Raw genomic sequence first — 13,823 nt, forward strand, 5'->3', positions numbered from 1 at the left:
AGAAGTCTGGGAGCGTCGTCACTGCTCCGGTAATGCCGTTGGCCATGCGCCTAGGGGCGAGCTCTTCCATATCTGGCAAACGCCTGCGTTCAGAAGTCAAAAGTTGGTCCACGAGGTCGTCTTCTAGACTGTTGGCCAGCGGTCTCTGGCTGTTGGTGGCTTGACATATCTGATCTGCAACCGTTACAAGTTGCGTATCGCAGTCAAGCCTGAGCCTCTTACACGAGAGGCTTGCCAAGCCGAACGGAGGCGTCGATATCAAGATTCTGAACGTCTTTCAGGGCCCTACCGGAAGCAGAAGTGTACCACTGCCATGGAATCTCAACGGCGCGGCGTTCCCCTTGTTTGGATGTTTTCGTTGCCGTGGGCAAGCCCTGGTATTCCCGTTGCTTATGTCCAAGGGGCTGGCCGCTTTTGGTCACCTATCATTGTCTGTTGTCTCCCGCAAATGGGTTTTAGGGGGCACAGAAAAGGGGGCCGTACCCTGGTATTTGAAATGCTCAGCGCCTAGGTTACACAGAGAAGGATGCCTCTGAAACTAGACATCAAAGACCAGGCGAGTCTGGCCGGGACGTGATCGATATCCGCCTTTGGTTCGGAAGTATTGCCTGGTATTGTGGTCTCGTGGCGGACTAGATTATCACTGGAGTAGTGACGATGTCTTGGCATTAACCCAGATAGGTGATTGACACTGCATTCTACGTGCTTCTGATAGCTTGCTACATGACGATTATGACGTGTAAGCGCTGGCTTGGGGTGTGATGGGCATATCGCGCGATTACTGCAAATGCTCTAGGGTAATACTTTCTGGATGGCAGCGTAAGACAATAGAGAGTTGCACGGAGGGTGTCCGTGTGAATTGTGAGTCATATGATGTGAACTGTGAGTAATGTGATGGCAGCCTGAGTTTGCAGCAGAGGTTCGGGCCTCTGGACAACGAAATCTTACTGGGCGTGACTGTCTTTGGGCCTTGTGAATTGTAGTGGTTTTCTTGCTGTCAAGTAGTTCCCCTTTCAATTGCTTTTGTAGTAGTGCATAACTCAATCAGCGAGAAGCTGTTCGCTGTGTATTCATTGAGTATATGTGGTGGATGTAGGCGACTGAGAGGGATGAAGATTTGTTCGCATGAACTTCTTCTGGCCAGCCTTGTAAGGGGACACTTGATCTTGACTCTAAGATTCTTTTTTGAAGCTTAGCCACTAGCGACAGGCTGAAAGGATTGCTTGGGTCTGTTGAGACTGGCATGACACCTACATAGACCGATATACGTAAAACTACGTTGGTATTGTTGCTGTTCTTATTACAAGATGAAGGAGACCTTGGCTTGGCTACGGGTCTTGTATTGTCTAATTCTAAATAGGGCTTGGGATACCATGCGTGCTGGGTGCCTTTCTTTAGGAGCACAGAAAATCCAGCTTGACTTTTGGATATGCTTCTGCAAACACAGCATTTTGACCTTTGAGGCGTTGTTTGTGTCTGAGAAGAGCCCATAGCTACTGTTGTTATCAAGGGGCGTTCTCTCAGCTCTTTAAATATGTTACTGCATGGAATACTATAGAAGAGCGGGCAGCGGGTAAGGACAAGTCTCGCGAAGACCGCATTCTATGCTCTCTAAAGATGGCATGCTGTAGACTGCAATTACTTCTTGCCTGTAAGTCTTGTCAGCCGTCTCTGAGTTGTAATTCCAGGACACAGATCAACTGATCTCTTGCGGTGTCTCATTGCCTAGTATCGTATCCTAAAAGGTGCTTTTGTACAAGGGGTTGGGGGAAGAAGGAAGGGGGTTTGGCTACATCGTCACAACAACCAAGACCAATCTGTCTCGGTCAGCAAGATACTCAGCGCTTCCGCATGTCTCGTTCGGCATTAATGACACATTTACAAGGCTCTCGAAGAACGGTATTTGCCAGAAGAGGTCTTCATGTACCGATCATCAATGCCGGTTAAGTTGAGTCACAGAGGCAGCAGGGAACAGCAAAGGACAGACTCTTGGCCTCATCCTCAGGCGTCCCAAGCTGGTGTTCTATACGTCTTGAGTACTCTTTCATTTCAAAGTATAAGAAGCGACGAGGGATCTTTCAGCTCTTACATGGCTGAAGAAGTGTGCTCCCAAAGGGAATGGGCCTCGTAAGGACATCATGGAATAGTAGTCATTTGCTTTTGGATATTCTGATTAGGTGCGATGCCTTCCTTTCATGGAGTGTACATGGGAGACCAAATCTAGAGATCAACGAATGCGGGGTTTTTTTTTTTTTTTTCGTTATTTTCGCGCTGCTGCTCGTCTGAGGCATCATTCCATGGATGGTGGGAAATTCTACGCTCAGTTTCTTATAAAAGACCCGAGTTCACTTACTTCATCGCACATCGGCAAAGACAATGTGGCTTCAATAATCCTTATTCTCACTTTTTTTATTCTTGGATTTCTGAAATGTCCGTAAGCTCAAGCATTTCTCGTGTTCGAGACGAAGATTATCCTGAAGTAAGCCAGGGACTACCTGTCCGCATCAGTCATTTGTGGGAGTATTTTGAGGGTATTCTCGACTGATTAGACGACCATGTGGGATGACGAGGACAATTGCACCAGGCACCAAACACGAACGCCCTTCTGTCCCATGAGACCATGTCTACTATGCAGACTTGAGTCGTTCTTACGAGAAGAGAAGCATCACTCATTTGCCTCGTCTCATTGTGGTGAGCAGTTCTGCTCATGCTGGCCCAGCTTGGGCAATAACACTAGCCAGGAAGATGAATGCTCTCCAGCATTATTGGCTTCAGTAGCAGTTCCTCAAGGAAGAGCTGATGTGTCAATTGGTTTTCTGCTTTCCAAATGCTCTTCTCAATATTCCATGGTCTATTAGGCGGACCTCAAAAGTCATAACCCGGTAGGCGGATGACACACGCTATCGAGCAAACAACACATTCCCACAACCTGGAGACTTAGCATTACACACCGCAACTTTTCGACATCACCATGAACCTCAGAAACAACGGTCTCTCCAAAAACTCAGGGTCCCTCCCTGCAACGCATCACCCTCCCGTCAAGTGACCACCTGCTGGCCCCAACCCAACTCAACTAGCGCATTTTAGGCTCTGTCCAACCGACTTCTTCTGTTTGGTTTCTTTTCTTTAGCACGCTTGGTTCTGCCATGCGCATTATTCATGGGCCTGCATCAGCGTCGTCGCAATTTTTTAGCGGGTGGTCGGATGCGACGATGCTGCGGGACCACACACACACCGGATCGGCGCGCTTCCGGGGCGGGTTTCGTGTTGGTGGATTTGGTTCGGCGACTGCGGCGGCAGGGGGGACATGGAGGAAACAGCACGGGGATTGTTGGGTTTTGAGGTGAGGAGTAAATGTGACGAACGTCGTTCATGTCTAAGCTTTTCGTTTCTGGTTGCGCAGTATGTTTGTCGACGCGATAGTCATTTACGCTTGATGGATACAAGATATTTGCAAACAATTGAGCGCTTCGGATCCCGTTGATGACTTTTAGGTCGTCTGTCAGTTGCGGATCGATTACTTTGCGCAATTGCTGCGTTGCGTTCTCGTCGACAGGGTAAGGAACGATTGGAGGACGTTGACGTGGGCGACTTTGACGGGCAGAACTCTCTCTCAAACTGAAATGGCGGCCCTTCTTTCGACATCTGCCTTGAGACGGAGGCTGCAGAAGGCTTTTGGCGGAGAGAGCGCCGGCAGGCGGTTGCGGAGTTGGGGCGGCCAGGCTGAGGCACCGGAGAAGCAGACGAAAGTGAGCGCGCTGCTCAGATGGGAAGAGCTTCGTGAGTTTGTCGTTTGACGAAACTTGGGCGTATAGTTGCTGACAAGTTTTCTAGCGGAATGGCAGCAGTGAGTTCATGATGAGTTTGTTTCATTCCTTCAAGCGACAGCTAACGATGTATGAGATGTGGGAGTGAACACATCAAGACGGGTTATCGGTAAGTTGGCGTGTGTATCATGACCGGAACTTCGAGCGATACTAACCATCCACCATAGAACAGCATGCTTCTCAGTCTGGGAGTGCTTTCATAGCTGGACATATGTTCACAATGAAACGAGTGAGAAAACCCAGGGATCAACGACAAGTGACAACTTTGAGACTAAACCAACGGACAGTCAACATCTACTCACACATAATCGGGGCGATCCTCTTCATGTCCCTTCCATTCCTCATCTTCGGCAATCCCATTTCCCCGAGATGGACAACCGCCTCCACCTCAGATATCGTCGTCTGCAGTATCTACGCATCAGGTGTTACAGTCTGTTTCGTTCTCTCAACTGCGTACGTAAAAGCCTTCCAATGACTGACTCACATATCCACCTGACAGTTAAACTCACATCACTAACACGAACACATCTCCCCTTCAAGCTTCCATACCTTCATGTCTCACAGTGAACCCTACTACCTCGCCGGCATAAAAGCGGACTTTCACGGCGTGCTGGCTCTGATGTGGAGCTCGACGGCACCGCTGGCACACTACACCTTCCCCTGCTCGCCGCGCACCCGCGATGCCTACGTCCTGCTGACGGGCACGCTTGCCGCTCTGTGCGCCGCGGCGACGACGAGGCCGAACCTGGGCGCCGTGCATCTGGGTCACCACCGCGCCGCGCTGTTTGCCACGTTTGGCGCTGCGGCGTTTGTGTTGCCGATCGGGCATGGTGCTTTGGTGTTTGGGGCTGGTGAAGAGTGGGCGCGGGTCGGTGGCCCGTGGATACTGGCGACGGCTGGGTGTAATGCGTTGGCGGTCTTTGTATACTGGGCCAAGGTGAGATTTTGTTTCCTGCACCTGATAAAGTGAGCATGGTCGCTAATAAAGGCAGTTTCCCGAGTTGTGGTTCCCGAGGACGTTTGATCTGTTTGGGGCCAGTCATCAGATTATGCATATAATGGTAAGCCTTGGATGCGAAAGGAGTGTGTGCAAGTTGGAGGGGAAAGATGCTAATTACTTTCAGGTTCTTGCCGCAGCGCTCGCGTACGCGAAGGCTGTAGTCGTGGCTTTTGATTATAGACATAACCAGGGGCTGGTGTGTTGATGTCGATGCGGATCAGGACCTCTTTCGTCACCTCCGTGGACAGACGCTGGCAGAGGAAGATACACTCCGTTGCGTTGACAGCGTCCGCCCCCAAGTTTGACCCGGAAGGAAAATTTTCCGCTAGCTTAGAAACCCCTTAAAACCCCCTAAACTTCACGTTTTAATAACTCTATGCGTACGTAATGCGCGTAAATAAAAAATATATCAATCGATAGCCCTCGATTAGGTGATTATAATGATATCTTTTTTATTCTCGCGTATTACGTACGCATAGAGTTATCTAAGTGTGAAGTTTAGGGGGTTTTAAGGGGGTTTCTAGGTTAGCGGACACTTAACGCAACGCTAAAAAGAAAAAACGAAACCCCCGGCGCGTTGCGTTGAACTGTCCGCTTAAAAAACCCCTCAAAATTAGCTTTAACTTCACACTTAGATAACTCTATGCGTACGTAATGCGCGAGAATAAAAAAGATATTATTATAATTACCTAATCGAGGGCTATCGATTGATATATTTTTTATTTACGCGCATTGCGTACGCATAGAGGTATTAGTAGACGAAGTTTAGGGCGATTTGGTGGTTTTTCGGTAAAAAGCCCCTTTTTTTGCCTTTTTCGGGCTAAAAACTGCGGGGTGGACGCTGTCAACGCAACGGAGTGTAAGGTTAGAAACGGGGCCACGCGGGAAGGAAGCTGCTGAAACGGTTTAAACACGTTGGTTCACCAGTTTGAAGAGGACGAGGTAGGAATTTGAATCAGTTGTCGTTGATATTTCGTCATACGGTAGACATTGACAGGCTTCTTCGGAGTATCACCAAAGTTGGAGCGCGCGCAAGGAACAGGGGTAATGAAGTTGGTAGAGTAGTTCTCATTCAAGCTAAGAAGTTAACCAACTAATCAGAAATAAACAATGTGTAATAAGTCTAAACAATCATCGAACACATCCATCTATGACAACAGCTCACTCCTCTCCAACCTTGACAATAACCTTCCCCCTAGCCCTCCCGCTCTCGACAATATCATATCCCTCCACAACATTCTCCATCGCAACCTCCCTATCAAAAACAGCCTTCACCCTCCCATCCGCCAACATACCCACAACATCCTCCATCAACGTCCTCCCAGGGTCCATCATCGTCGTCCCCTTCCAAACCCTCCCCACGCCCCCAAGCCACTCCGCCAAAGGCCACACAGCATTCATCTGCATCGTCCACACAGCCTTGAAAAAGCTCCCCCACGTCTGCGCCGCCGGCTTGATCCCAACCGCCGCATACACGCCCCCGGGCACCACATACGCCGCGCAGGAAGCGTACACATCCTGCACCCCGATACAATCCACAACCCCGTCAAATCTCTTCTCCACGCCGAACCTCTCCCTCAACACATCAGAAACCCTGCCGGTAGCGGTGTAGTCCACAACCTCGTCCGCCCCCAACCCCCTGACCATCTCGGCATTCCTCCCCGAACACACTGCAACCACAACACCCTCCGGCCCGACGGCGTCTCTCGCCATCTGCACCGCCAAACTCCCAACCCCGCCGCTGGCCCCGTTGACCAGCACTCTGCCCCCCTTCTTCAGCCCCGCGGCCCGGACCGTGGTGAGCGCGGTGCACCCCGCCGTCAACACGCTCCCGGCGCCCTTCAGCCCCACCCCCCGCGGCACCGCGACGGCGTACTTGGCGGGCAGGACGACGTGCTCCGCCAGCGCGCCCGTCCCCGTGGCCCAGCCGAACGAGACGGGGATGAACGCAGCGACGCGGTCTCCCTTGCGAAATCTCGCTCCAGTCGCAGACGAAGAAGCAGAAGGGGTCCAGACATCAGCCACGACGCCGCTCAGGTCCATCTCCGGCACGGCGGTCTTCGCCCTCGCGGCCGCGGGGATCATGCTCACGTAAAAGTGCCCGCCTGGGTTGAGAGCCGCGTAGGCAACCTTGATCGAGAGCCACTCGCTGCTGTCTTTGGACTTTGAGACGACGGCGGCTGCGGGCGGAAGCGTGGGAACCGGGCGCGGTGTGAGGGAGAGGACGGAGCGGGGGGCGCCACGGGCTGTGAAAGTCCAGGCGCGGGAGGTTGCCATGGCTGATTTTTTGTTGGTTGTTGTGGTGTTGTGAAGGATGGTGATGGTGTAAGTTGAAGTTGTGTAATAATGATGATTGCCTTGGTGTCGTTCGTTCAGTAGTTCAGATTTGTTGTGTAAGGAGCTGCACTCAATTAAGGTAAAGAAAATACCGAGTTGAAATATCTTATTATTCTAAATCCAAACCATTTGTCTAGAAACATGTAGCTCATCTTATAAGTTTTCCATCCTGTGAGCACCATAACCCTTGCCCGTGAAGATGGACGTAAGCCGGCCCCAGCATAACGCTCAAGCATGACTTTCCGCCAAGCGCGTGGCTTACACCATCACCCAACAGGAATCGCGTACCCACGCCATCATTGAAGACAGTAAATCTGTCCCGATCAGCCTTACTTGTGTAATATGACGGTGCCCTGCGTGGGGCTAATCGGAATGTCGCGGATCACAGCTTGTTACGCTACACAGCATCTCGCCGATTTGTCTCGGTTATTATGTAGTGACTGACTTACGGACAGCGATGCAGCCTTACGTTACGGATGGGTTAGCGCGGATATCTTTTCAGTCGCTCATGGATTTCTCACGAAGCAGCACGAATAGTTCCCAGATAACTCGAGTCCCGATCATAGAGTAATGCTTTGTTCTAGTTCCTGCTACTCCATGTTCACTAACGCCAGAAGGTATTCAGCCCGGCCAAAAGATCCCCTGCTTACAATACGCGGGCTTCCTTGCTTTCCTCGCGCAGACTTCTAAGCGACGCTTGGAACTCCTTGTTCACCCACTCCCAGTAAGCATTCCACACCTGGCTTCCGCCTCCAGCGTTGGCGTTGGCCACAGCATTACCTGAGCCCGCCTTGTTCTTGTGCCTGTCTCCGAGCAGGAGGGTCACACGCAGGACGCTCTTGTTGGCCTCCTCTTGCTTCTCCACGTCCTGCTTGACAGCACCATCCTTCAACTTGGTCGACAGGATCGCTCGGTATGCCTCGGCGATCGTATCGAGGCGACGAGCCGTCTCATCAGGGTCAAGCACGATGAGCTTGGAAACCATCAGGTTGCACAGACTGCGAATGTCATTGTCGTCCTTAAGACCAGCGACAACACGGTCGTAGAAGTCAATGTTGTTGATCCGTGAGAATGCCGTCTCCATGAGGGCGTACAACGTCTCGTAGGCACTCTGCAAAGCGAGTTAGCGTAATCCCATGAGAAGCACGAAATACTTACCTTGCGGACTTCCAGGCCATCATCCACCATATGTTTGAAGGGACCCATCATCACCTCACGAATCAAGTGCGGCTTAATGACCGACTCGGACAACACATACGGCATCAGCTCGCCCAAGTGGGGCAGAATGAGATCGGGCTTGTTGTGGGCTGCCGAGTTCAACGTCGACATGGCCAAGCGACGGTTGTCCATCTCCGTATCTTGAAGCATGACGAGGAGCATGTCAACGAGGACGTTCTTGAGCATAGCATCGAAAGCGTCGTCACTGTCAGGCAGCGTATATCGAACAGCCTGCACGGCCATGCCACGGATGTCGGGGTTCTGATCTCTGAGGAGGGACTACAAGCTGTTAGCAGAATGCTTCAAGAGGTGACCTTGAGCACTTACCTGGAGCTGGGGCATGAATGTCTGGGTATCAATAATGGTCAAGCGACCAACACACTCCGCGCAGACGACGCGGTTGTCGGGGATAGTAGACGCCGAAAGCAGATGCTGCCAAATTGGCGCGGCGAACTTGGAAACCTCGGCGGACAGAACGGTGACTTGCTGCAAGATCTCCTTGATCGATTGAATCAGCAAGTACTGCGTGTTGCCACCCTTCTGCATGGTGTCCAAGATGACCGGGAGGTACTGGGACACATTGCCCGAACCAGCACGGCCAAGAGCTACCGCGGCGGAGATAGAGACCTTGTCGGGCTCTTCATGGAACTGCTTCAGGAACAGATCCGCCTTGAGAGGAGAGTTGGGTCCTAGTCGCAGACCGGCTTCACCAAGCACTGCCAAGGCAAGACTGATTCTAGCGTCATCCCTCTTCTGCGTGCTGCTCTGAAGCTCGGAGATGAAGCTATCAATCGTGACACCAGCCGAGCTTCCGCTGGCTACGAGAAGAGCACCAATGACCTTGCCAACAACGACCGGGTCTCCTTCGATACTAACTTCTTTGAGAATACCCTGCATGAGACCTTGGCCAGAGCCACTCTCACCAACCTTGGTGACGAGAATCAAGATTTGATCCAGAACGATGCTTGCGTAACTCGACTTGAGAAGAGTGCAGATAGTCGCGACCATGGATTGGTTCACAACAAGGCCTGCGTTCTCCTCGACCAGAGTTGCGAGAATAAGCAGTGCGGGGGCCAGTAGGTGGGTGTCGTGATTGCTGATTACAGGAACCAAAGCCGAGACCAGGCCCTGGATGGTGTTTGCATCAAGTTGACCCTTGGACGTGGGAGACACGATCAAGTGCTTCAGAGCCTGGATGCTAGAACCGCGCAAAGATCGGTTCGCCTTACGCAGTTGGCCGGCGAGCTCCAGAGCCACCTCACGAATCCAAGCCGTCTCGAGTTGCCCGCTGCTGGTGCTAAAGGCGGCGACGTTATCGACGGCTCTAACGGCGGCAAGTCGAGTGGTTTCGTTTTTGAGACGATCGAGCAGAGCGGCGAGGGCGGCTTGACGCTTGTCAGCAGCAATCAAGCCAGCACCATCCGCGCCAGACGTTCTCGACAACAGGACGCCCAAAGCGTGAATACCCCGTTGCTTGACCTCGGCATCGGCATCAGTTGCGGTGATGCGATCCATGATCGTGTCGAAAAGCTTTTGCAGCTCGCCCTTGAACTTCTGCGCCGTCATCTTGGAACGAGGAGGCGTAATAGCCTTGACCAGCTCTTCAATCGTGCCAATGGCTTCGCTGGAAATTTTGTAAAAGCGATCATTGGCGGCCGCCACCACACCAGCAACGATCTTGGTCAGGTAAGGCTGGAGTAGACTTGAAGAGTGAGTCTTGGCAATGTCACTGGTAAGCTTCAGGGCCGCAACACGTAGTGTGCTGGGAGTGGCAGACGCGTTACCACCAGAAGCGGCCAAGGAGGAAGCGAGAGCCGAGGCTCCAGTAGGCTTGATCGACTCGATGATGGGGCCAATGGCATCGTTGAAGTAGTCAGACAGACCTCCGCGCTGCACCGTAATTATGTCGTCAAGGAGGTTAATGATGGCCTGCTTAGTGGGAATAACCTTGCCCTTGAGCAACTTTGTGGACGCCTTTACAATCGTAGGGGTGAAGCGAGCCAAGTCGGCGCGAGGGCCGGTCGAAGGAATTCGCTCGAGAGTGGGTGATGTGAGACCAGTCGCAACATGAGCAGCCATGGAACCACCGCCGCTGCTCTGGCGCCTACGCTTCCGGCTGACAGGGATCAGGCTCGGGGCCTCTTGCTCTTGGTCGTCGAGTGACAAATCGGTGGGATAGATGCCCTCGCCGGTCTTGCGAACGAGGAGGGACAGACAGGAGATGACCTCCAGACGAACATTCTCTTCTCTCTCGTCGAATCTCTTGACAAGAGTAGGGCCGGCCTGGCTGTAAAGGACGCCATTTTCAAGCAAATCGCCGCTTCCGCGGGTCGAGATGAGAGTGTACAGAGCCTTCGCGGCGCAGCGACGGACCTTCCAGCTCGCGTCATCATCGTCATCGAAGCCGGCATCGTCATCAAACTCATCGTCGGCATCTTCCTCTTCCTCCTCCTCATCGACCTCCATATCCTCGTCGTCGTCCATCTGAGCGTTGTTGGGGTCGTACTTGAGGTATCGGAGACACGCCTTGATAGTGTCTTCGGTAAAGGGGCGCATTTCTGTTGGGCATGCTGCGAGGAAAGCCTCCAGTGCCACCAAAGCAGACTCGCGAACCTCGTTAAAGTCCAGACCGACGTCGTCTCCGTCGCTAATCTCCTCCAAGTGCTGCTCCAGCTCGCCTTCGCTAAGAGCTTGCATGATGAAAGGCACAAGGGTGCTCAGATATGTGCCGAATCGTGCGGGGATCGATCTCGCCATGGAGCCGGTAATGGAGATGTAGAGACGGCGCGTAACCGCGGGGATATCACGCTTGCCTAGGTTGTTAGCCATGCGCGTGACCATCTGGTTGAGCAGGTCGTCCGACAGGTGAACCGCCAGGATAGATATCGCCACGACGGCCCTCTTCTTAACGACGGAAGATGTCTTGTCGTTCTCCAGCAAGCTGATGACCGCGTCCTGCATCGCCTCAACCTCAAGCGGGGAGAGCATGACTCCAAAACACCTGACGACCTCGATGAGAATGTCAACTGATTCCGCGCTAAGGTTCTTGTCGACCTTCAACAGACCCGGCGGCACAGGTGGGAGCTGAATGTTGTTAGAGCCAGACTGCGCCTGAACCTTGCCTCCAGGACCCAGCAAACGCGGGATCAGCACCCGGCTCACGGCGACATAGGACTCCTGGACCTCTTTGGACGGGGGCAGGCCGGGTGTGGGCTTTGGCAGGGCCATGATGACGGCGCGCAGCGCGAGGGACGGAACGGCGTTGTCGACGGAGTTCTTAAGCTTTATCGCCGAAAGCTTCTCGATCATGGGCGCGATGATCGGGGTCGGTACTTTTGTGACGAGGGGGCCGAGGCTGTTGGTTACCCATCTGTTAGCGAGTGCTTCTTGCGGTTCAGAAGGGGGCAGGAGGGATTCACGCACCACTTGATGGCCAAGTTTTGCACCTCTCCATTCTGGTCGTCCAGGGTCTTGATGATACTGTCGACTGTGCGCGCGGCTACGTTATAGTCATGGTGGAGGAAGTCGGGCTTTCCGTTTGCGAGAACCTGGAGCAGATCGTTGAGGGACATGAAGCGGAAGTCCGGGTCAGCGTCGCCGAGCTTCTGGACGAGGCCAATCACGGTCTGAGGCGTCGGGTTCGCGGGCACGCTCGAGGAAGCCATCTTGACGGGTTGATTGATGCTTTGATCGGGGGGGGAATGGGTTAAGGAAGACGGAGAGGTTGAGAGGCGGCAGATGGCGTGTTAGCGGGAAGCGGTGGCTCTGACCATGCAGAGAGTAGGGAAAGAGTGACCGGCCCGCGTAGTCTGCAATAGGTTGGAAATAGACTAGAAGATGATGCCGTAGAGAGATTGGTTTGTTGTGTTTTATGATAAACGACAACAAGAGACCCTCGTGAAGAGAGGTAGGTTGTTGGTGGGGTTGGCAGCTCTAGGCAGGAAGGCGTTGTCGGGGACCTAAGAGGTGCTGCTCCCAGGACGTTCCAGGTCTTGCCCCGCGAAAGTGGACCCCCACCCTTTGTGACTGCCCGCAGTTGCCTCCACTCAGCGGCCGTGCGAGGGGATAGGTGCCTTCAATTCGAGATTCTCGGACTAAAGCTAAATCCATTGCCGAGATTACATAAGTCCAGACAGCCAGAACATCGCATTCCATCGGGAAACAGTCCGTGCAGGCCCAGCAATGTCGTCACCACAGAAGCTGTGGGGACTCGGGAGCCATTCACCCCGGCACGCTGGAACCATCCAGCTCTTTCGCCAGCCAATGGAGGGCCTTTGCTGCTACAGGCCCCCGTAGAAGCTCGTTCCCGGTTCCACCCCCAGCTGTTGGCGCCAGTGCTTTTGGCTGCTCTGCAGCTCGCAGCTCCGAGCTCTAAACTTCGGACGGCAGCCGGGCAGCCTGTGAAGTGGGAAACACTTCCGTTTGTAGCACAGCAGGTACCTTTGCCGAATCACCCCTTGGATTCTTTGGTGTTTCTTTTTTTCCTAAGCCACCCGAGATCCTTTTTTTTCCCTTCCCTCTCTCCGGTACTTCACGAAAAAGCCACGTCTGAAGAGAAAAAACGACTCAATTGGGTTGCCCAAAAGTCCCTCTGTACTATACTGTGTCTTTATATTAATTTTGTCATTCAATTACAAGAAAACAAAAAAAGCCAACAATGTCTTTCTCCAGAGTCGCTTCCCTCCGTTCCGCCCTCCGACTTTCGGCGCGCCGGACGATCCGTCCCCAGTTCCGCCCTCAGTTCGCGCAAAGGACCTACGCGAGCCAGCATGGCGCCGCGAAGCCCCAGAGCGAGCTCCCTCTGTAAGCATTTCCATTCTTCCATGCCCAATTGGAGTTCGGCCGGGCTCCCTACCGCTTGGCAACTCCAATGCTCATGCCTCTGGCCGAATAATTGCTGACAATGTCCCACCCAGCGCCCTCGGCTCGGCACTCATTACCGTCGCCGGTCTCGCCGTAATCCTCCCCTGGGGCGAGAAGAAGTCCGACGCTCACGGCCACGGCCACGAAGCCGCCCACGAGGAGAAGCACGAGGAGGCACCCGCCAAGGAGGAGGCCGAGGAGTCCAAGCCCGAGGAGAAGTCCGAGGAATCTAAGGAGGAGAAGACCGAGGACAAGCCCGAGGAGAAGAAGGACGAAAAGGCCGACGAGCAGCCTAAGCAGGAGTCCAAGTCCGAGGACAAGTCTGACGACAAGGCTGAGGACTCCAAGGACGAAAAGAAGGACGAGTCCAAGGAGGACAAGAAGTCTGAAGAGCCCAAGGATGAGAAGAAGGACGACGGAGACAAGAAGCAGGAGGAGAGCAAGTCTGAGGAGAAGTCTGAGGAGAAGAAGGAGGAAAACTAGATACTCCCCTTCCCTATTTGATATCCAACTGACGCCCCAACCTTGCGCCACCAGCACTCATGACTGACGAGGATCGGATTCATGAGCATGGCTGG

The 13,823-nt window shown here is 53.2% G+C and overlaps 4 protein-coding genes across 4 annotated transcripts; 2 read left to right on the plus strand and 2 right to left on the minus strand.

Annotated features, from left to right (window-relative positions):
• Positions 1-3,623: 3,623 nt before the first annotated feature.
• Positions 3,624-5,032, plus strand: CGCS363_v005398 (ADIPOR-like receptor; the record flags this gene model as incomplete). The annotated part of the gene is made up of 8 exons (XM_036637247.1): positions 3,624-3,780; positions 3,835-3,847; positions 3,904-3,936; positions 3,995-4,056; positions 4,115-4,280; positions 4,368-4,764; positions 4,820-4,888; positions 4,952-5,032. The coding sequence occupies 8 exons, from the start codon at positions 3,624-3,626 to the stop codon at positions 5,030-5,032; spliced, it is 978 nt and encodes a 325-aa protein (XP_036497818.1).
• A 956-nt stretch (positions 5,033-5,988) lies between these two features.
• Positions 5,989-7,104, minus strand: CGCS363_v005399 (Zinc-type alcohol dehydrogenase-like protein; the record flags this gene model as incomplete). Its single annotated transcript, XM_036637248.1, has 1 exon — positions 5,989-7,104. One exon carries the CDS (start codon positions 7,102-7,104, stop codon positions 5,989-5,991), a length of 1,116 nt encoding a protein of 371 aa, XP_036497817.1.
• Positions 7,105-7,810: 706 nt separating this feature from the next.
• On the minus strand, positions 7,811-12,047 carry candA-C (Cullin-associated NEDD8-dissociated protein 1, C-terminal part; the record flags this gene model as incomplete). The annotated part of the gene is made up of 4 exons (XM_036637249.1): positions 7,811-8,275; positions 8,323-8,661; positions 8,710-11,737; positions 11,806-12,047. 4 exons carry the CDS (start codon positions 12,045-12,047, stop codon positions 7,811-7,813), a joined length of 4,074 nt encoding a protein of 1,357 aa, XP_036498813.1.
• Positions 12,048-13,039: 992 nt separating this feature from the next.
• On the plus strand, positions 13,040-13,728 carry CGCS363_v005401 (uncharacterized protein; the record flags this gene model as incomplete). Its single annotated transcript, XM_036637250.1, has 2 exons — positions 13,040-13,185; positions 13,299-13,728. The coding sequence occupies 2 exons, from the start codon at positions 13,040-13,042 to the stop codon at positions 13,726-13,728; spliced, it is 576 nt and encodes a 191-aa protein (XP_036498812.1).
• Between the last annotated feature and the right edge of the window lie 95 nt (positions 13,729-13,823).

The sequence above is a fragment of the Colletotrichum siamense genome, assembly GCF_013390195.1.
Source record: "Colletotrichum siamense strain Cg363 chromosome Unknown KSG_Cg363_contig03, whole genome shotgun sequence".
Taxonomy (NCBI): domain Eukaryota; kingdom Fungi; phylum Ascomycota; class Sordariomycetes; order Glomerellales; family Glomerellaceae; genus Colletotrichum; species Colletotrichum siamense.